General features: G+C 41.8%; 1 protein-coding gene across 7 annotated transcripts in view; it reads right to left on the minus strand.

The window, feature by feature from the left end:
• The window catches only part of casz1 (castor zinc finger 1), a 234,454-nt gene that overhangs the window by 34,012 nt on the left and 177,781 nt on the right, over positions 1-22,661 (minus strand). For all 7 annotated transcript variants that reach the window (XM_017708217.2, XM_037541359.1, XM_017708226.2 and 4 more), the window contains 2 exons: positions 8,892-9,452; positions 1,607-2,477 (listed from right to left, as the gene is read on the minus strand). In XM_017708217.2, the coding sequence (XP_017563706.1) occupies positions 1,607-2,477; positions 8,892-9,408 (1,388 nt within the window). In that variant the 5' untranslated portion in view covers positions 9,409-9,452. The remainder of the gene's footprint in view (positions 1-1,606; positions 2,478-8,891; positions 9,453-22,661) is intronic.

Raw genomic sequence — 22,661 nt, forward strand, 5'->3', positions numbered from 1 at the left:
GGAATTCCAGTGTTTTTTAAACTATTTCTGTTTAATTAAGTGGTTAAGATACGAACAAAGTCACCAGCGTGGCTTGGTGTGAAAAGCTTCATTCTAGGGAAATCTGCAGTGAGAATTGTTCACAGTGGTGCTGTTAGAAACTAGACATCTGAAGCATTTTGTGCCTCATTTACAGAAAGTTATTACATAAAGTGGTAATAAATGTGCTGCCTTATCAATGCGACATGTGAAACATGTTTTACAGTAGTTTTGAGACTTTTGAGGCTTTGGTCTAAAACAATTTGAGGTGGAGGGGAACATACAAGGTGTTGTAAGACAAAACAGCCCCTCTTGCAAAAACAAACAAAAAAATAACAATAATAACAATTTTTTTTCTCAGATTTACCACTATGTTATCATTATCAACACTGAATATAAAACTGAGTGAGAATGCAAAAACAGAAGTAGTCCTACATGTATAGAAGGGTATAAGCTAACAAATCATGCAGATTCTCTAGTTGTTTTGAACAATAAAGAAAACAACAACATGTATATTAGACATTAGATATTGTAACCCAGGTTCCTATCAGCACCACTGTGAAAAAATCCAAGAGGGTAAGTGCACCATTTCACATCAAACCACGCTGAATGACTTTGTTTATATCTAAATGATTAATGATATAGACAACTGAAAAATAACTGTGGATCAGTCTGTTGTGTGTTTGTTTTCATACATGTCAGCACAAAATGTTCACTCTGTAAGAAAATCTGAGAAAAACAGGGGAAATCTACAATGTCAGAAACTACAAAGAGGTTTGACTTTATAAATAGCTTATTAACAAAAATGCCAGGTTTCAGTTATTAAAATCGAAAGTTCAAATTCATTTCTTTTTGGTTACTGTGGCTAACATTAGGTAAGATTTAGAAAAGTCAAGATTATCACTGCCATGAGCCTTAAGGACAGACCAGGCAGAGACTGAGCAGAGACAGCTACAACACAGCCCCCATAAACTTATACAACACTGAACAGGCAAAACCATCAGTTCTCAGGAGTTCTGTCACTCTCGCACACTAATTGAACCACAAATTGTTACACTAAAAGAGGAAGTGAGCGGTGCACAGGCTGACAGCAAACACTTCATGTACTTTCACAAATATATGTATTGGTTTGTCACTCTCAGAGGACAAGACAGAATCAATAATGAAATGTTCTACATAGAAACCGACCAGTGAAAAAACAGACTACAAGTTAATATGTATCAATTTACGTCCCACAGTGACACAGTTTTTAGTAATAATATGTCTAACTACAAGGTATCCTTCTCAGGATCTAAACATAGACTTCTAGGCCTTAATGGGTAATTCATTCAGTGAGGGAAAGAGCCGGCCATATATCAGTGCCAGGCCTGTGGTGGGGGCCGCTGTGCCTGCAGTGATCGAGTATAGCCGGTTTAAGAGTAAAACGTTTAGTGGGTATCTGAAAATTAAGTTCTTGATTAATTCCCACAATCACGTTAACATACAGTACCAGCCTGCTTCCTACAGTATAACCCATAGTGGACTGATTCAATTTTAGAAAAGGAGCATAATTTTAAAACATGTTTCATGTATAAATGTGGGATCTTACTTGACTGAGGAGACAGTTCCAGTAGTGATGGAGTCAGTCTTGGAGAAGCTGGACTTCATGTACTCAGGGCTGAACGTCAGGTGGCCTACCTGGTCCACTGGTAAGCAAGGGGGCCCTACAGCCCCGGCTGAAGCAGCGGTAGGAATCATGGGAGTGCCTGGGGTGGCCGGTGTGGATGAGAGAACCCCTGGCATTATAGAAGGGTCACTCTTGCTAGGGATGAGCTTCTGGATGTTATGGATGTCGTATTTAGATGGTCGGCCCACTTTACCCGTCTTGAAAGCTATCGCCCCTCCCATGTCGGGGTTGCCCTCTCCTGGTTTGAAGAGGTGCAGGTACTTGACGTTCTCCAGGTCGTATTTGGAAGGCCTCTTGTAGGCATTACCGTTTTGCTGCCGCAGGCTTTCACCCATCTTCAGCTTCTGGATGAAGAAGTCATATTTAGAGGCCCTGGAAGCCAGATTATGGGAGGAATTTCCAGCAGAGGCACTGAGCTGGGCCTGTTTGTGCTCCATTCCGGCAGAAAAAATCTGACCCTCAGCCGCCGGGAGACAAGAGGAGGGCTGTATGAGTGTGGAGGTTTTTTCCTGGGTCATCTTTGAGTTAAGCTCTTCAGGCTTGGAGTGGATGGGCCAGGGCAGGGTCTCTCCAGCCTTCAGCTTGCGGATGTACTCCTCGTACTTGGAGAAACGGGCCCGGCGTGTGGCCTCCTCGCTGCTCAAGGACGAAGGGTCTGAGGTAGCAGCTTTCAGCTTCTCAAAGCTGATCTTCTTGGCCAGCTCATCACGCACCTGCTGGTCATCATAACCAAACATGTGGAGGAACTCATTCATGGTGCTGGCTGCATAGTCACGCAGAGCAGAGGCCTCACCTACAGAGTGCAATCAACACAGTGCCAATGGTTAATTTGGATGATGTCTCTTAATTCTACTTTATTTCTGTATAGCAAAAATACCACATTCTGTACGTGAGAGAAGCAAACCATGACCAGTGCTAGTGCTAGGCCTTCAGCTCATTTCTAACATGTAAAAGACATTTCATATACCAAGTACCAATTTTACTATTACTCCTTCAGTAAGTTCTGAATGGACAACTTCTGATTGTTTCCAGACAAAGAAAAAAAAAGAAATGAAATAAGAGTATAGTGATTATTTTAAACAAACATAAATTAAATCTAGACACAAGCAATTTTTTAAAGAAATCCTTTGACCTGAGTTGCTCTCTGCTATATGACACATGCTGTCAACAGCCTAATGCCATTCTATTACATTAAATTATATGATGATCTGCTATAATAATGTTGTTTCATCCACCATATGTTTATCATATAGAGTGGAAACGCTTAATTTGTAGACACTTAAAAGTTGTGCACTTATTTAACCACTGAAAGTTCACTTTTTCTTTTAAAAGTCCATTAAAACATACTGTCCTCTCCAAGGACGGAGCAAAACGCAGTAAATGTATAGTTTAATTGCATTATGTAGAGATTAATTCTGGCCCATTAACTTTCATCCAGGTTGAGCAGAGGGGTCAGGGAGATGAGGTGGAAGAAAATGCATCGGTCTGAAAGCAGGAAAATGCAGTGCTGCATAACCAGTTCCTACTAAGAACATGTTGGTGATGGTTTAGAAAGTATGTGCATGTGTGCATGAGATTCACAAACACTGTAAGGAGATACATAAACTTGCCTTTATAAACCTTGCCTCTAATACAGTGTTTGTGCATGCAAATGACTGGAAAAAGTGACAACTTGTGCCAGTCTGTCTGTCAGGAGAGCTAACTTGATGTATGCACTCCGCTCTAGATGACAACTTCAACCCGGTGTCAGATACACTCCTGGGAGTCCTGGCCTCTCCCACTCTCTCCTGGCCCTCAGCCAGCCCTGCTCCAGACCTTTTCTTCATTTATTTGATTGCTTTTTTCATCGCCGGGCAAACGTAAGACAGTCAGAGGTAACGTGAGCCATGGCCTTGGTAATTAATACCAAAATATTTCAGCTTTGGTCTCGTATGTCTGTGTTATTGCTAAATCGGTCGCTCCCCCTGCATTTCACATCTCCTTCTCAGCATGTAAAATAATCCCCAAATTTCCATCACAGCATCAGGGTTGCTCCTCTCCGTGGCACATTACAATGAAAGGTGATCGGGCAGATTGAAAGATCATGAAAAATGTAAGAGAAATGTACCAGGCATTTTAGAGGAAATACCTGCTTCTGTGTTTTGGGTACAGCATTTGAAGGATACAACTGACCCTAACTCATCTGCACATGTGATCTGAATTGTTTGAACATACTGTTTATTTGGGTGATTAAGAGTTGTACTCACATTTGTTTATTTCTAAAACCTCAAGATACACATAAATTTAGCTGTTTTATGGCTGCTATTCTGGGCTGCCACAAGACAAAATGTAAACACAATTCTTATTATTTAATTCTAAAGTAATGACAACACTATAACTATCATTCATGACTGACAAGGGTGTTTGCTGCATAGCTCTGAGAACTTGATTCTGAGAGAGCAGGGTTTCACTCATAAATCTGGAATCCAGAGACTGTAGTGTTTCATATAGGTCATGACTGCTTAGAGGGTGCCATGTTAGGTCATGCGATTTTACACAGCTTTAAAGTAAGGACAGGGCCTTTAATCTCTATCCCTGAACACTTTCCAAGGACACCAATCAAAGCCACTCATGTCTCTGAGCTTATTCCACCCATACGCTTTCAAATAGTGGGGAAAGTCCCATCATTTTCCTATAGAAATTCCCTTCTGCTACTCAAAATCTATTATTAGCTACATCTTCAGTAAAATCTGCATTAGCAGGCCTACATGCTATGCTTTTTGCATTCAGTTACTCAAACATTATCTACTATTAGCTTTGTTTGCTGTATCTTTAGTCAAATCTGGATTAGCATCCCCAACAGCTATGCTTTTAAGCTTTCTGCTTCTCAGATGTTATGTATTATTAGCTTATTAGCTAGCTAGCTATTAGCGGCATCTGTAGTAAAGTTTGTATAAGTGTTCCTAGCTGCTATGCTTTTTTGTCTTATGCTACTTAACCACTACCTATAATAAGTATTATTATACTTTTAACTTTATTATACTTTATACTTTAATAAGTATTATACTTTAGTAAAATCTGTATTATCAGGCCTAACAGCTATGCTTTTTGCATTCTCCTACTCAAACATTATTGTAAGCAATTTTTGCTGCATCTTTAGTAAAATCTATATTAGCAGGCCTAACAACTATGTTGTTTTTATACATTGAGCTAATAGTAGCGGTAGTAGTGATATCAGTAGAGAAGTGGTATTACTAGAATATGTATCTGTATTAGTAATAGTAGTAGCTGATGTAACAGTAGAAGACATAAAAGCACCAGAGTGCTGGTGCATGGCTTTTTAGGGGCTGGGCGTGTTATCAATGTCAGTAGCATGATTGCGCATAAACTTCATACATTATGCCAGGACTTGAGAGCAGATAACCTTTTAAAACAGCATGTAAATGAGCTTTTCTTCTCTAGCCTTATCACATAGCCTCCTAATGATGCCATGTGCATGTGGTCTGGAAGCCATGGCTTTGGGCAAAGGTGCGATTTGCCTGGCTATGCTCCACACCCTCCCCCTCTCTCTTTCTCTCTCTGTCTCCTTCTCTCATCACTAGAGGGTATAAAAAGAAGTACCCTTAGTCTCGCCACTTTGCGCTGCCACATTCCAGCCTGTGACACAGTCCTTGTCTATGTTTGAGGCAATTAGGCTACATTTTTCCTGCGCAGTGTGATAACACATAGGCACTATATCTCCCTTTAGCTGGCCAAACATGGCCACTCAAAGTCACGAGGGGAGCCTGTGTGAAAGAAATGATTGGGACACACATGTAGAGCACTATATATGGATTAAAAGGATATACAGACAAAGGATTCAAATAGCTCAATTTAAATAGGAAATGTTTTTTGGTACTATTAATCAAATAGAGTACTATGCAAAAGTTAGAGACCACTTGTTTATCCATATATTTTACTTTCCAGTTAAAACAACCATTAAGTACATGTCATTCTTTTTTCAGGAGATACTTCTAAAAAGATTAGATACAAGATAATTCACTTGCATAAAATAGGGGAAAAACATGTAAAAACAGGAGTTTCCAAAACTGGAGTTCATAAATGATTCAGATTTTAAAATGGAGCTGCTATCAACTGCGCAACCTAGCAGATCACCAAATTTGTCATCATCAGATAAACACTGCATATAGGTTTCATTTTTTAGAGATAGGAGAAAATCAGTTTCCACTTCCACCTGCTGCAGATTTGAAAAATCCACCGTTGTTTTTCTGTCTATCCTTCCACTGTTAGAAGAAAACCATATACCTCTATGCTATGGTTCTGAAAGGATGTGTAACTATCAGGGAGCCTTTACTGAGAAAAAAAAGAAAAGAAAAATCAAACAAAAACAGATGCTGGTGTTTTCAGAACAATGGACTGACCAACATCACTGAACGCACTTGGGATTACTTGGATTGTGAGAAAATGAAGCAAACGTCAAAGACTTAACTTTGTAGGTCTGGAAAAATATCCCTGCAGATTTCTTAGAAAAACGGAGGCAAAGTCCTGAAAGAACGGAAGCTGTTCTAAACACAAAAGGTGGACACAATCAATACTGAACAGAATGATAGTATTCTTAGATTTTGAGGCTTCTTTCTGGGCATTATTTTGAGTAATATTCTGTTGCATATGCTTTTAAAATATGTTGTTGTACAGATGCTGAAAAATGAATAACTTGTGCTTTATGTTTTAACTGAGCATTAAACAAATAAAGGGTGATCGCTTACTTTTGCCCAATGTTGTAGATGAATAAAAGAGCTAATTTAATACATTACGAATCTGTTTCAGTTTAATAACATGGTTGCTGATGTATCAAAGATGCAATATAAATAAATGAAAATAATATACTGTTTCAACATATCTGCACATTTAAACAAGGTGGCTATAAAAACAATACAGAATTTTAAAAAATGCCCCTCAGAAGATCGAAATGAATGCATAACCTTTAAAGAGTCTAATTGCAAACTGCAGTCATGGTCGAGCTCATCTGATCCGAAGCCCGTCTCTCTCATTGCTTTCATACTTTCTTTTTACCGAACAGACTCCGCTGTGTGGCCTGCGTGCGAATAATGTGAGGCATTGAAGTGCTCTGAGAGAAGTATTCTGGGCTTTTGCGCTGATAGGGAATCCACACGGTGCCTCCGTGTGAGGAGTTAAATGTTTTGAAGGTCGCAGTTTCTCTCATTGATCTTGCAATGTTTGTTAATTACATTGTCACTGATGTTGTGAGAGATAATTAAGCCACTATGTTTATATGCATAATTATGTGCGCTCTGCATCAGCCTTTGAAAGACAGCAGCAAGGAAGGGGGAAAAAAATATTTTAATTGTGATCTGCGCAGTAACATGGCAATATAGATGCCCTAGTTACAATCAACAAAGAGGGAGGAGGGGAAAAAAACAACACAGAAGAAAAGAGTGGAGTCTGCTTGTTGCTAGCCTTCAAACAGTTTGTCTTTGTTGCGAGATGCAAAAGTGGTGAAGCCCACCAAAGGCAAAGGTGTAGAATGTTTCGCAAAACAAACTCATATTTACACTTTTTTCTTTTTTCCACCAGCATTAAATAAATACAACGTGACTAATTAAAACCACAAAATGCTGGCTTTTGCTGAGAAGCCCTTCAGTAAGAGAGGCCACAGCTGCTGCTGCTACAGTGAGGGGAAAAAGAAATGTTAAAAAAAAAAACGCAACAGACAAACAAGCCTGATGGAAAAAGATGAAAGGAAAAGATGTTCTTATTTTTGCAACGTGAGGTGAGCAAGCAAAAATGTACCAGACTAACCAGATTTCAACTGCTGTCTAAAAAAAAAAAAAAAAGCCAAAACAACAACAACAAAAAAAACAAAAACGGGCGGTTACTTTTACTGTGTGCAAAATGGCCTTATCTCATGTTGTTATCTACTTTAGTTTGAGTGGTACTGCGCTTTGAGTACTACTGTACCAGTCTCAAAGTTCAACCAGTCGTTAAGGCAGTAAATGTTTGGTTTTGCTGTTTTCTACTGTTATTGCCACTTCAGGGAAGCTGCCAAGTGTGCCATCTAATCTGGCTGATAGTGTCTGAGATATAAAGAGGAGAAAGAAAGTGAGAAATATAATACACCTAATTTTCCAAGAGGTCAAAATGGAAAAAAAGCGCAATTGCACTTAGCCTTTGAAGACAAGTACTGTATTTTTGTAAATACAGTGTTAATGAACATATGCATTGAGACCTTTTCTCTGATTTAACCAGTAGATCTGGCAAGTGACCTATGTGATAAGGATTCTGTGCATTAATCTCCAAACTGCTAGAGATCTGGAGCTGTACAGGCCTTGCTAGAATGGCTCTGGGTTCAGTAGCACCTATGTTTAGATAGGTTAGAGAAAAATCAAAGCCTCAAAATGTAATCCAGGATGTAATATGAAACATAGCCTGGCATGCCAACACTCTTGGTCTCTTTGCTGCTTTTCACATAATATTCTGTGTAAGGCCATTCCAAAAATTCATTTCTTCTTTCAGCAAACCACACAAGTTCCTGTTTTCCCAGTTCCATCTGACTGTAGGGCCAATGGTGTCACTGACTACTCGTGTAGTAACTCTAGATTTCTCTTTCCAGCAGACAGGATCACTTAAGCCTATATGAATACGGCTACAGCTCCCTTTCCCCTGGCCCCTGACACTGTCAAATTGTCCTTGAGATTATACTTCTCGAAAGGGTAAAGGTAAGGTAAAACTAAACCAACAGCACTGGCTTGGCTGGCTGGCATCTGAAGAGAGACATTTGAGTGCTAATGTGCTCTTTGTGCTAGACCAGTGCCCCTGTGCTACACATTTTAGAGCTTTCCCCGCTCTAAAACATCCACTTCAACACAGTAAGAGCTTGTTAATTAGCTGATTTGTTGGATCAGGTGTGTTAAAGTGAGGAAAACACAAAACTAGCTCTGCATAAAATATCGTTTGCTAGCCATTACTGTGATATTGACCTTTGCAGGACTGATAACACAAAAGGCAGTAGTACGCAAAACTTACTAGTTTATTATTTTATTAGTTTACTAGTTTATTATTACAGGTGCTCCAGATGTGATTCTGTGGGTGTTTGTACATTTGTCTTTTAACGGCAGTGTTATCACACCTAAATGTACCTTATATAACCTAATATCAGACAATTTTACTGTGCTAATAAGAAAGACAGAGAGAGAGGGAGGAATGATACCTGGAGAGGAAAAAGAGGCTTGGCAGTTGGGGGTCTCACTGGAGGACGTCTCCTTGTGTGGACTGTCTGCAGAGTCCCTGTCGTCATGGTAACTGTCCTCGTGGGAGACAGGTATCGTCTCGGCTTCATCCCCGTTGTCCTCTTCATCGCTGCAGCCTTTGGGTTGGACCATATACACGCCTTCTGGGGGGCCCTCATCACCGCTGCTGGCTTTGGGCCCCCTTGGCTCGTCCTCATCAATGGACGCTGGGTCATCAGCGTATTCACCATTCACCCACTTCTCGATGGCCTCGCGCCGTTTCTGGTCATCCTCCAAGCTCTGGCCCAGGCTCAGGCCCTCTGAGTAGTCGCTGTCGGGCCGGTCGCCCTCTTCGTAGTGGGAGCTGCCCCGCTCACTGTTGTCCGCCAGGCTCGGGTCCCCCTCGGCATTCTGGGAGCTGCCGTCATACACCACCTGCCGGCTCAGCTTGGCACAGATAGCGTTAAGTTTTAGGCCACCTTTCCTTTTGGCAGCCATCGTGGATTTTCCTGAGGTCTTTTCAGTGCATAAACCACTTTCAGCTGGTAACAAGAAAAAAGGAGAGAGGGAGAAAAAGAAGACAGTGATTTAGACAAGAACTGTTAATAACTGAAGCAATATTGTCACTGCACGAATATGAACCTCATGACACAAGATACAATTAAAGTGTTTTACCAGCTACAGATAAGGTTCAACAAAGCATTCCAGAAGAGTGATGCTGTTCTTACATGGTGCTTACATACCATATAACAATGTATTTCAGTGACAAATGACAAAGCTGCCTGAGTAAAGGCTCAGTGTTGATTTTACCACATTACTTTGTTAATAATACCCAAAGCCACACCTACAGAACAATAAGCAGAGAAAAAAGAGAAGAAAGTCACATGTCTATACTATAAGTTACACCTGAGAGTGTGAGCAAGAGAGAGAGAGAGAGAGAGAGGACAAACCTCATCTACTCTATCAGTGAGAACCTAGCAGCAACAACACAACTAGATCACAATCAGACCCCCAACAGTGCGCCAAACAGCCACTACATGGAGATTTAATCCTCAACATGACAGCAGAATAAAAACAGCCTGACATTGTAGGCTCTCTTTACCTAAAGAGGCCTGCCAATGAGAGCTCTGCTCAGCCTTAACTCTGACAGCAGGGGGACATGAGTGGCGTCTTTGGAAGGATCTAGAATCTAGCATGGAAAAGAGTTTTTCAGGCAGCCGCTGCAGCTCTTCCATTGCGCCCTCACACTATGCCTTCATTACACCATCATCTTCATGCTCTACTCAACTCAACTCCTCACTTATCTTTTCTCCTATTTTCAATTGTTTCCTCCTCTACTTTAATCTCTTTTCTTCTTTCTCCTCTCCTCTCTTTTTCTACGTATGTCCTCTCCTCTTTTCCTCACCTCTCCTCTTTACAGTCTTTAATTATTGTCTCTTAAAGACACTGTAGACCACATACAGTGGAACTCCAGTCCCTATGTGGACGTTACCAGCAATGCACATGCTGGGGTCTAAAAATGTCACACTGGTGGTCTCTTAAAGATTTTATCTCAGGTAGAGAGAAAAATATGCAGACGCACACTTCCTGTGTGTGTTCCATTGACTACTGCAGTCCAAGAGTGCTCTGGTGGTAAGAATCATCGCTCATTCAGAGCTTCTGTCATGGTGGATCCAAACACCAGACTCAAAGCCATGATGGTTACAAACTGTCCGACAGGCACTGCTAACCAGTCAAGCAGTCCAATCACAAGCACATGCATGATTTCATCCTACTGTGCTATCTTTAAAATCTAAACCCCCCTCGTGTGGCTGTCCTTGGGCCAGCGCAGATCTGAAGCTGCCTTTTTAGGGCAGAACCCTCTCCCTGCTACCTTTCCCTCTCATAACCCAACACAACCCAACTGATTCACGATTTACAAAAGTTCATTTTTAATAGTTTTTCCAGCCTCAAAATCAGATGTGCTCTTTACAGTCTTTACTGTGCCACAAATGAAAAATAGTGAGAAGGGGGGGGGGGCTCGGGGGACATTTATTTATCACAGCAATCTGTGGAATGCTTTTGATGGTATTTAGACACTGTATGGCCAGAAGTGCTGTTTCTGGCCAGCTCCCATAAACTCGTCAATACAAAGCTGGTTGCCTGTTCGGCGCAATAATGAACATTGCGAGGAGGGAAAAAGGAAAGGACATACTGTTCTTGCACAAATACGTGCACCAGATGCACTAATATTGTTACGAAGCGGAAATCAGATTTATGAACCCAAAGACGTGTGTGACAAATAAGCTGAGCTAATCAGGATTTCCCATCATGTCATTACATTACCTCACAATTATGTGGCATTGTCTCCATTTTTCGCTCTTTCCTTTTATGTTATTTGTTAAAATGACGTATGTGGCTGAAGGTTAAGCTGTTCTGTCAGGGCAGAGCGCTGTGGGGGGCCCCGTGGTCTCCGCACATGCTTTCTCAGTTACCGGGTGTTGCACTCGGCCCTTCCTCTCTGAAACAATGAGCTGAGGAATTATGCGCGCATAGTGCCGTGCTACCACACACTGCTCGAATCCAAACACCAGCGAACGGCACACTTTCGCCCTTCAGACAATCACGGGAGCCGGGGTGAAGGGGTCACGCTGTAGAGGACAGCAATTTAGAACAAAAATCAGCTGGAAAAACTATTAGGAAGTGGAAGACATAAATTCTGAAGTATTTTTTCAGAACACCTCCAAAGGAAGATTGAGGTCATTTGGGCGTAACAGTAAAGGTCATTTTTCTGTTTACTGTGCCACTATTTCATGCTTTAACTACTGATTTCCTGAACACTGCAATCTAGCTTTTCCTTGTAGGAAATGACCCCTTAAGAAGTGATTTCTTTCCATTATCCACAATTCATGTGCATTTTTTTTGCTAACAACCTCACACTCATGGTCACTGTCTATTGATTCTTGAGATAATATTCAAATCTACAGAATCACCATGGATACAGTATGTTCTGGCTTTCTAAAGCCAGGATTTCGAGGCGAACACAAAAGACTTGCGTGTTCAAAGGCGTTCTTTGTCTGAAGTCAGGATCTGAGGTATTAAATAAAAGTGGTTAAGACATTAATGAGAGCTCAAAAAGAGCAGGCTAGGCCTTGCTCATAGTTGCTGATTTAAATACGCGCCTGCCACAACAGAATTGCCTCTGCTTTCTGCCACAATGGGGATCGCTATGGTAACACTGCTGTTTACCTCCAGTCGTTTTGTGTGCATGATAGCGTATAGCGTGATAAAATCAGTGGGGACATAGATGAAAGCACAGTCTCTCCTGTGGGAGGCCTTCCACCTCTCAGGGGAGCGGCATTCACGTTAGCAAAAATAGGTGTAGCAAGCAGCAAAGCCCTATTAATTCTACGCCTCGACCTGCTCTTCTGAGCACAAGAGAAAATGCTGCAATTCAGCCAGTCTCGGAGGTACTCGAAGATGCTTGTCCACCTTGAATCGTAAACGAAGCGGCAAGGATCATCATAACTAAGACCAAACTTGTTTTTCTTAAGCAGAGATGTTTATTGTAAGGCTGACAAGATTTTCGTGGAAAGAGTGCAGGGCCTGGACTCTCCCCCGGTAATTCCGTTACTGTATAAGGAGAAAAGCTTTTGCGAAAATGCTCAAACTATTTTAAACAATTTCAACAATAAGAGTGAGAGAGGTCCTCCTTTTTATCTGTGAGGCCCAAGATGCACATCAAAGGCTTCAGAAGCCCTGCTTCTTGTCAGAACTTTGACACGGCGGACATGCAAAATGACCAGAAAAAAAAACCCAAAAAGCTCTGAAAGGAAAAAAATAAAAGCAAAGCTCTCCTGAAGTCGGCCTGTCACGCCTCTCCAGGCTCTCCACGTCTTCTTGTTTAATGCGGAGCTTCTGTTTATGTGCCAGAATGATATCATGCCCAATCAAGTGGTGTTTCAAATCCTAATAATGCTGTTGGAAGTGCATTATTTGTGTGAACGTGTGCTGACTGTAATCAGCCTGCCAGAGTGGGGAAGTGGCTGTTAATGACTGCTTAGATTGGCGTGTCCTGTCCTTTCCCTCTCTCTTCCTTTCTCTCTCTCTCTCTCTGACAGACAGAAATGCTAGGAGATGACATACACGTTCATCACCTGCAGTCAGAATACTCTGGAAACTAACTGGAGCGTATTTCACAACACGAGTGTGCATATGAAATGTGTTCTTGTTTTCTGCTGAGCTACACGTAGTACGTATCCATAAAGCTAGAACTTGATCCTGAAGCCACTTGCTTAAGAAGCATGCAGGGCTCACTGGGGTAACGAAGGGAATTCATTCCAGGTTTCAACATATCTTGACTGACAAGGACAAAACCTCCATAATATGGCAAGTCAATTAATATGAAATAGGCATGGGAAATGCCTACATAAGTGGAAGATTATTTTTCATTATTTAACATGTCTTGTGTCAGAGTTTCTCCCTTTTTTCTCTGTCCTTTAAAAGTGAGACTATAGGATCATAACCTGTTTGGCAGAATAATTGACAAGGCCAGGTTCCAGGAGTGTGCCTATGTGAGCTCTTTAGTCCGCTTTTTCCCAGAGAGGTGTGGATTCAAAGCCCTAAGCGTTTGCCCTCTATGCATAATCCACCCTACCACCAAAACACACCAAAATAGTGCTTTCCTTAATGTTTTTATCTTATAAATGTACAGCTTGAGTGCATTTCCCCCACTCCTCAGAGGGTGTGAATGTGGGCCCAGGGAAGCCGAGTGGAAAGCCACTGATGGACCCAATCCTCAGACCCCTGCATCTGGCCCCTCTTTCATTTTTATTACACAAGAATAACAATAAGCAGGTCCGCGACCTCGTCTCCAGATTCCACCGTATTTTTTCCAACACTCTGTGCTGATGCTCCAAATTTCCATTTTCTGCATGCATATTTAATTGAGTTTTGTCCCAGTGGTGCGGAAATGATTTGTTTTTTGCTCTCTGTTCACTTGACTCCTCTTCGGAGTCGGTAACCCTGATTAAGACGTTCGCGTTAATTTCCCAGTGCACACCTTTTTTTTTGTGCATTAATGGTTCTGATCGTCTAATTAAAACTTCTCAGCTTCGCTGCTGATCACCGCTCGTTGTGCTTCTGACCTGAAGTTTTAATTGCCGCGTCAGAGGCGATAATAATAATTTCTGGGTTCTGATGATTAAAAACAATGCATTGCCAACTGCGTTTTAAAGGAAGAGGAGTCAGAGGGCGAAACTAGAGTTTTGAGGGAATGGGACAGGGGGGTGGGGGGTGTTCTTTGGGGAGAAAATTTCCCCAGAGGAAGACACAGATGGAATTTCCCCCTTTCATTGCTTCACTGTTTTTGGTGTAAAAACAGGTTTGTTGGGATTTACTTTTGCTTTCACATGAAAGCAGCCTAAGAGATGACACATACATACACACACAGCTGGTTTAGCTGGTTGTTCTGAAACTCAGGGTAAGCAAGAATCAAAATGATGACTAAAAAAAATCAACAAAGTACACTACAGTCTCGAAGATAAGGATTAAATGTGATGCTTGATGCATGAGTGTCATTTCCACCTGAATTGGATTAGGTATTAGGCAAAATGCGTAATGATAATAAAAAGGCGCTGTGCAAAATGCAGTCAGGCCATCAGTATGGCGAGGTTATGACCCAAATACAATGTGAACTGACACTGTAGAAGAATGCTGAAACTGTTTGTGCTGTTTCAAATCCTGCACACATGCACACCCACTCCATCACACTGTCCTGTTTTATCGGATGGATTCTAATAGATTTTTTAGATTCTGCTGCAGGAATCAATTTTAGTATAAGGATACACATACAGACAAAACAATTACGCTCAAAATAGAAAGAGACAAAACAAACTCTTTTTCTCCTGGACAACAAACATTTAAAGTCACAAACTGCAGACACATGAACACACACACACACACACACACACACACACATACACACACACACAAACATAAATCTGTTTTATTATTAATAAGTTGGTTGCACATCTGCAGTGTGTGTGTGTGTGTGTGTGTGTGTTTATATCAATAAAGCTCTTACTGCTTTTAGTCTAGAATATGACCTTGCACGTTGCATGCTGTCTTTGGGCCGACCTTGAGGGACCCACTCTGACTTTTCACAAATGCTCTCTCTCTTTTTCTCTGTCTCTCTCTCCCTTTCTCTCTCTCTCAGACAGCAGCCTTCAGCCAAGTGCAATACTCCAGTTGGGGACCACCATGACCAGCACAAACAAACAAGTCCCCAAGAAACAAAGGCACACTCAGACACACAGCATGCAGGACAATGGACACAAAATGCCAGTGTATATTTTTAAGTGCAAAACGGAAAAGGAAATATGCTGTTATGGGTGCAATTAGGCAGCAAAAGCACAATTTGAAGAACAAACACATGGCTAAAAGCTAATCACAAGACAAAGTATTTATAATCTTTGTTAAAAAAAAACAGAAGCTCAGTGACTGTAACAGCAGGCGGGGTGAATGCTGTCAGTGACCCTGAGCTAATACAATGAGCACAAACTTTACATCACAAAACTTTTATCTTGGATGAAGTTTTAGAAGCATGTGATACAATTGGGAGACAAAGTTGCTCAAATTGAACAGGCAGCTGACACAATGCTTTAAATTAAGGCTTTAACCTAACTTGTCCGGGCGCTGCCCAGGAGAGCAACGGGACTTCGGCTATGCAGAATGCAGTGAAAATTTTGCGCTTTAAATACTTCCCCCCCAAAAAAACGCTATATTTGTAGGCTTCTTTGGTTTTATGTCGTAATTAATTTTTATATAGCCATTTTCCAATCTTTGTTCATCACTTAGAATTACACAGGATGCTTTTGTTACTGTACCTTTGCATTGTTCAAGTTCCACTCCAATAACTACAGACTGTCTGCAGCAACAACACTTCAGTGTGAATGGCTGGGACTAAACTGAATGTGGTCATACACAAATGTGCAAAAGGTTGCAACATCTCAAAACAGGCTGTTTCTGCAGCTTAGTTTAAAAAACTCAATATGGGCCATTTAAAATACAATCACCTTAGCGGTGATTCAGATGGAGCTGGATTGAGCGTGACCCTGGTGGTGGAGGTTAATTAGCCCAGTTGGCAGCTCCGGGGGCACAGGGATGGGTGGCTGGCAGCAGGGTTTGGCACCGGGGCACGGCCAGGACGCTTGAGGAAAGCCTCCCCAACGCCTCTTGAGGGCCCTTGAGCTGATATCTGCACAGATTAACTGCTTGAGTTGTATTTTTGTCACGAGGAGCTGTGCTCAGTGCGAAGGCGGGAGGTGTGGGGGTGATTGAGAGGGGGAGTCTAGGGAAGACTGCAGAGGGAGGGAGGAGGGAATGGAAAGCGGGGTGAAGTTCCTCTACAGTGAGGTGTGGCGGTAGAGGGGTCGGTAAGTCGCCGGTGCCGCCCGGCCCAGAGTCTGTCACTCAGAGTCATTATCTGTGGGGATATATTTAATTTAGCAGTTCCGGAGCCACACTGCTGAGTAAGCCAAGCCACCATTAGGGCCCGTCCTCCAGGGGGAAACACAGCACAAGCCGCTCGATTAGTTATCAATTAAGAGTGCAGAAACCTCCACCTGCCGTGTGAGGGAGAGAGGGAGAGAGAGAGAAAGAGAGAGAGAGAGAAGAGAGAGAGAGAGAGAGAGAGAGAGACAGAGAGACTAGGTCCTCCCTCAGTAAAAAAACCCAAGGTTGTAGATGCACCTTAAAAAGAGAAAGCATTCTCTTTTTTCTGAGGCTCAACCTCTCTCTCTCTATTCCTCTCTCTATGCCCCTTTGCTTTCTTAGCATCAGGTTAACCTTGATATGAAGCACTGTCACCCCAAATAACATCAATCATGCCAAGCCCTCTCAGATAACCCCAGTGCCCAACCTAAAAAGCAGCGTGTTTAGATGTTTAGACATATCCCCCCTCCCCTCTCCCCAGCATATGAATTCCATTACAGCGAAATGAGTTGTGGCATTTCTTTAACAAGACTCTTAAGACATTTTGACAGCCTATAAGGCACTTTGCTGTTAAAAAAATTAAATAAGGCAGAACAAGAAAGCGCCCTGCGTAAGTCGCGAGTTGACGGGCAGCGTGTCTCCGGAGAAACTGGGGGGAGAAATTAAAAAGGGTGGCCCCCTTTTCCCTCGCAAACGTTTCCGGCCCGCGCGGAATGCTTAATTGATTTCCAAGGTTACTCCTCAAATTTGTTTTTCAGATCCCCTGTGCGCCTTGCGTTTTTTTAAAGTGATTCCCCTCAAATTCAGGCCGTGGTTTTACCGCTCGCCTCGGATCCCCGTGCCCTCTCCTACAGACGAAGGGGAGGAGGTGACATTAAGTAAAAAAATGCATTTCCAGACAGGAAGCCTTCGCTGACAACATCGATCCCAGGCCACCATTAAAACATTTGCTCTGCTTCACAGACTTTGCCATTTTTTCCTCCAACCCCCACCTCCCTGCATTCTGCTCATTTTATGCACAGAGGAATGAGTCGCAGGTGTCCCCTAAACGTCTGCTGCATCAGGTACACGGCTAAAGACTAAAGATTCTATAAAGCTTCAGTGAGTACTCCTTCTCAGAGAACTGAGGATGGAGCAGCATACAGTAAATATAACCTCTTAAACTGCAATAAATATTTTCTTATTAATCTTAAAATTAATAATCACAGTCTGAACAAAATTGTACAAAATTTAAATAAAATGCCATTTTATAGTAAGTCAAAATTTCATGATGAATGGAAAACATCTGATTGGGCCCACAAGAAAGTTACACTAATCCTTCTCCCTCTATTGGTTTACTCAGTAGATAACTTCTTATCTATTGATTAAATTCTTATTTTTGAAGTATTTAGTAACTAAATGGTATAAGGTTTTACAATAAATTTATAAAAATTCAATTTGGAACATACCTGCTTTATTTGTGCAGGCTATCACAAGCAGTGCATTTTGTCTTCCCAAAAAGGGCACCCGTACAACAGGCTTCTTATTAAATTACTGTTCCTAATACTTATTATTCAACACATTCTGTAGAACAGTTGGGACTACTATGAAACTAAGATGAAAGTTATACAGTTGTGACAGTAAATAATTGAAGTATGGACCAATGTGGACCATCACAGTTTAACCTCTTAAACTCTGTGCTTATTACTCAGTTACGAATCCTAAGGTTTACTGTTGTATAGCTACTATGAAATATTAAGTAACTACTATGAAACTAACATGTAAGTTATTTAGTTAGGAGAGTGAGGAGTTGAAGTGTGCTGCAGTTGAAAGGTGTTAGTTAAAAACTTTCTCCAACTCTGCTTTGCATGGAGCAATGCATTTGCCAATTGTGTAAATCTTTATTCATTTGTTGCCAAGTTCAATAGCTGTGTTTTGCTTTAGGCCTGTGAGTCCAAGGCACTGAGGCAGTGAACATTAGGAGAACATGTACATCCCATCTTGAAGGCCGTCAAGATAGCATGTTGCATGACAGGTTAACGGTGGAGAGCATGGTGTGCACATGTTTATATATGTGGGTACTTTCCACTACTGTGGCCTTTGGCCATGTCTAATGCACAGTGGTTTATTGGCTTCTTTGTCCATAATGAGTTTATTTACTATACATTCTCTTGAATGTCATGACATCAAACTACAGGGAAGTACTTGGATGACTACTTTATCACTTGTAGAAGAGAAAAATCAAACTCACTTTAAATTCAACATTTGTTGTCACTTACACATGTAAAAAAATCAAAACTGTCTCAAAAAGGTATTTGCATGTGTTTTGTTGAACATAAACTGCATGGCGTGTATTTCACAGAGAGATATAAGTGTTCTTTTTAAAAATGAACACGAGCTTGAGGAGGTAGAGAGCTGCTTTACTGAAAGTGTGTGCTATTTTGGTCAGAGAACACAAAAGGAAGTGTTGCTGGCTGACTCAAACAAAGAATCTGCTTTTGATAAAACCACAACAGCTTCTTGTATATTCTACACTAAAACATTCTGGTTTCCTGATTTTATCGATGCAATAGACCCTAAACGGAAACAACACAACAAGTAAACATCACAACAGCTTTTTTGTCTGTGCAGACAATATCGGTGCCACAAAAAAGAAAGAAATGTTCAGTGACAGTGGGGCTGGTGTCAAAAAATTGCAAGAAGAACAATATCATTAACGCTGCCTTTACCATTGACCTAAATGACATGAATGCACTGAGGCTTATGATGAGCTCCAGACATGGGCAGGTTGCAATTTTGCATTTGGTTGGCATTAGAATTCTCCTTATTATTATTTTAAAGTGAAAACGGATACTCCGTTGAAGTGCAAATTTGATGAATTACTGTAGCAGATTGCTGTTATTAATTATTAAAGCCTATTTTATAAATATTCAGGTCTGTCATGCATCTAATAATGAAGGCTTTGGAGAAGGTTACTTCCCGTGCGCATCCTAATGTGTCAGAAATATCACTTTTAATCAAGGCTGTGTCAGGGTTAGCATCTGAACTCTAAAAATACAATCAGCCGTGCTGTTACGCTTTCTCTCCTGCTCTCTCTCTCTCTCTCTCTCTCTCTCTCTCTCTCTCTCTCTCTCTCTCTCTGTGCCCACTAAGCCAGACTGATACTGAAGACCCTTCCTGCATCATCAGAACGATGATTTGAGAGGGAGAATAATGCATCAATGCTGATCTACCTTCTGGACACACCTAGTCCCAGCGCTAGTGCAGCCATATGGCACAATGCATATTCATACAGCTCAGTCTGCTTAAGCAGTACTTCATAAACTTCAAATAAGAAGAAGTAGAGAGGAAGAAGGAGATTAAAAAAAAGGCATGGGAAGAAAAGCAAAGGAAAAAGTTTCCCCCTGTGCGATCCCTCCTTCTCCTTTCTTCTTTCTCTTTCCGGTTTCTTTTGTCTCAGAGATGAGGATGGAAGCTGAAGGTTGATCCCAGTGTGTGCGAGTGTGGGTATAGCTGGTCTCAGGCTGTGGGTAAACTGTGCTGTCAGGTGGGCTTGCCGCTCTCTCTCGCCCAGCAGGGTAAATTTCAGGCGAGAGAGCGATGGGGAGATTAACACTGTCAGAACTGCAACACTAACCCTTCATTATCAGAGCACCAGGGCCTGCAAACACATACACTCACTGGCCTCCACTGCCTGGGCACAGAGCTAGTAATTACCAAAGCAACCTCTCAGTGGGTTTCTCTGTTTCTACCTCGCCGGCTTCTTTACGTCTGTCATCTGCCCTCGTCTTCCCTCGCTTTCTTGCTTAAACTCTCTGCACATCCTTGTTTTCCTGCTCGCTCTCTTTCTGTCTCTCCTCCAAGGCTGAAACGCGGTGCCAGTCTTTTGCCAGTCCGGCGTGACACACTTGTCGCTGCGCCAGGCCACGGTAGCAGCATGTACGTGTGCTGTATTAAGTGCCGCTTTATCAAATTAGTTTGGTACCCAGCCGATGCGTAATAAAGGTACAGTGGGGCCCCCGCTGCTTCCCAGACATCAATCCTCCGAGCTGCAGCCAAACCCAGAACCTGGCACCAGTCAAGGCTTGCACCACTCCACTCCTGCTGATCAGCTTATGGCCTCCTCAAGCCCAATAACACAAGCGTGGAGGCTTTCAGTCAGCCTGTGTTCATCCACACCATCAGAGTGCACCCAGGGAGCCATCCTCAACAAACAATGCAGCCAGAAGCTGAGACCGTATTAAACCTCAGGAGTTACAGTATCACCAGTGTTAACAAAAGCATGGTGTAATTCAAAATTATCTCTTGCTCATAGCTCACTGGCTCCTGGACTAACTCTGTCTTGGGGTTTTATCATGCTCGTTTCATTATGAAAATTAAGAAATGCTGATTTTCAGGGAACACTGATATACTTTGTAATGAAACAACCTAAAATTAACTGTTGCTAAAAGTTGCTTAAATGTAACTTTCTGCTTATGACATCTGCTTTTGTGTTTTCGTACGGTCAAGACGTAAATTTAGGCTAAAGTAAAAAAAAAAAGTTATAATAAAATAAACATAGGCTAAAGTTGACTAAAAGCTTGTGAATGTCTGACTATGTGCAAGTCATAATATGCAGGGTAAAAGGATAACACTATCGGGCGGGAGTATTTTAAACATTTAACTATTCAACTATTACTCCACCTGCCATGCTCACAAGGCCCCCTGGTGGCTGAGGCCCATATCTGCAGACCCTAAATTTCATTAAATTAATATGACCCTTTACTGTAACAGGTAACAGAGGATGAAAAGCTCTGCACACCAATGGTGGTTTATCAGAAGTATCAATAAACACTTTTGTTTTGGGCCTCATTTGCATGGGGTCTTTATGCAAGGTGAAGGCCTGCTGCTGCACATTTTCTGGCATGTCGTCTTTTTCAAAGGTACCTCTTTTCCCACCGTTCTCATGTGGCGAACACTAAGTAGTGGGGAGGAGGGCAAGATCAAACAGACAAGAATGGAGGACGGATGGAACAGAAGAGGAGAGGATGAACAACCTGACTAAAATTTCTCCCAGCGCCTTGCCTTTTTAAGCAAATGTAGCAACATGCAAGGCTCCAGGAATGGGATAACAGGGGAATTAGACTTCAGAGGGCTTCAAGCCTGGCTAGGAGAACAGAAAGGTAGCAGCAGGCAGATCACGGCCAATCAGAGGATTTCTGTAAGGTAGTATCATCACAAATTAAAGATGAATGTTTTGCAATAAACAGAAGTAACAAATTTCAGTGTTTCGTGTATTGAAATGTGCCTTGATAGACATAGTGTAAGAACCTGCCAGCTGCAATCAAACATATTAGCCCTCCTAATATGCATCGGTGATATACTATGGTGAATTAACTAGTTTGAAAATTTCAAACTGCAACACTCAATACGGGCCACTTCTGCGACAAACTGCAGAATACGTCTGCTGAGTGTAAACACTCCACATGCCATTTTTCTGTGGTTCTACTACATCATCCAGGTAACATACTCTACATCCTGTTGCATTTCTAGTGTGAATACATGCACTAAAGGTGGTTGCTACACAACAAAAGTGCTTAATTTGTGGCATGGGCTATGCTAATAATCTATCTTCTTGCCACTCTGATCGATAAGTGTAATGCTTTCAGCTATGAATGAATTTGCATTGCCACAAGGCTGCACTGTAGAAAGTGAGTAGGCGATGAACATGCTCATACCTCTTGCCACAAGACGGGTGTTACTGCACTGTGGTAAGAAGGGCCTAGGTCTCAACAGGTGCCACTAGCCACTTGTTCATTCAACGACAGGGGCCCAGCTGTCAAAGGCCTAGTTTCCAACTTATAACAAGTGGCTGAGAAAGAAGACATACAGCTCATGTTCTTCAGAACAGGCAAGTTGTTGAGCAAGTGGTTTCAGAGTAGCTGAGAGAGTAATCTTAAGGGTTTGACTGAATAGAAACAAAGACAAACAAAGCTTCTCTCTGCAATATGAGTTTAGTTAGCCAGAGAGTTAGAGGATGAGTTATGGCTCCTGGGCTGCTGGGGAAGCTTGTATTTATGGGGGGACTGAGTGAGTGTTAAATCCCTGCTAAGAAATAAAGTCGTCCCTGGGCGAACCAGGGAAACATTTCACTCAGTCTAAAAGGTGGTTAAAAAAAAGATCATTCCTCTTCTGAAGGGAAGCACTATTCCTTATTCCATGCGCAGAAGAAAACACATATAGAGATGGAGAGATATCAAATTCAAGGCACATGAATCTTTAAACTGTATTTGAATGTTGCTGAATAACTCTAAAGGCAA

Source organism: Pygocentrus nattereri, chromosome 9 (genome assembly GCF_015220715.1).
Source record: "Pygocentrus nattereri isolate fPygNat1 chromosome 9, fPygNat1.pri, whole genome shotgun sequence".
Lineage (NCBI taxonomy): Eukaryota > Metazoa > Chordata > Actinopteri > Characiformes > Serrasalmidae > Pygocentrus > Pygocentrus nattereri.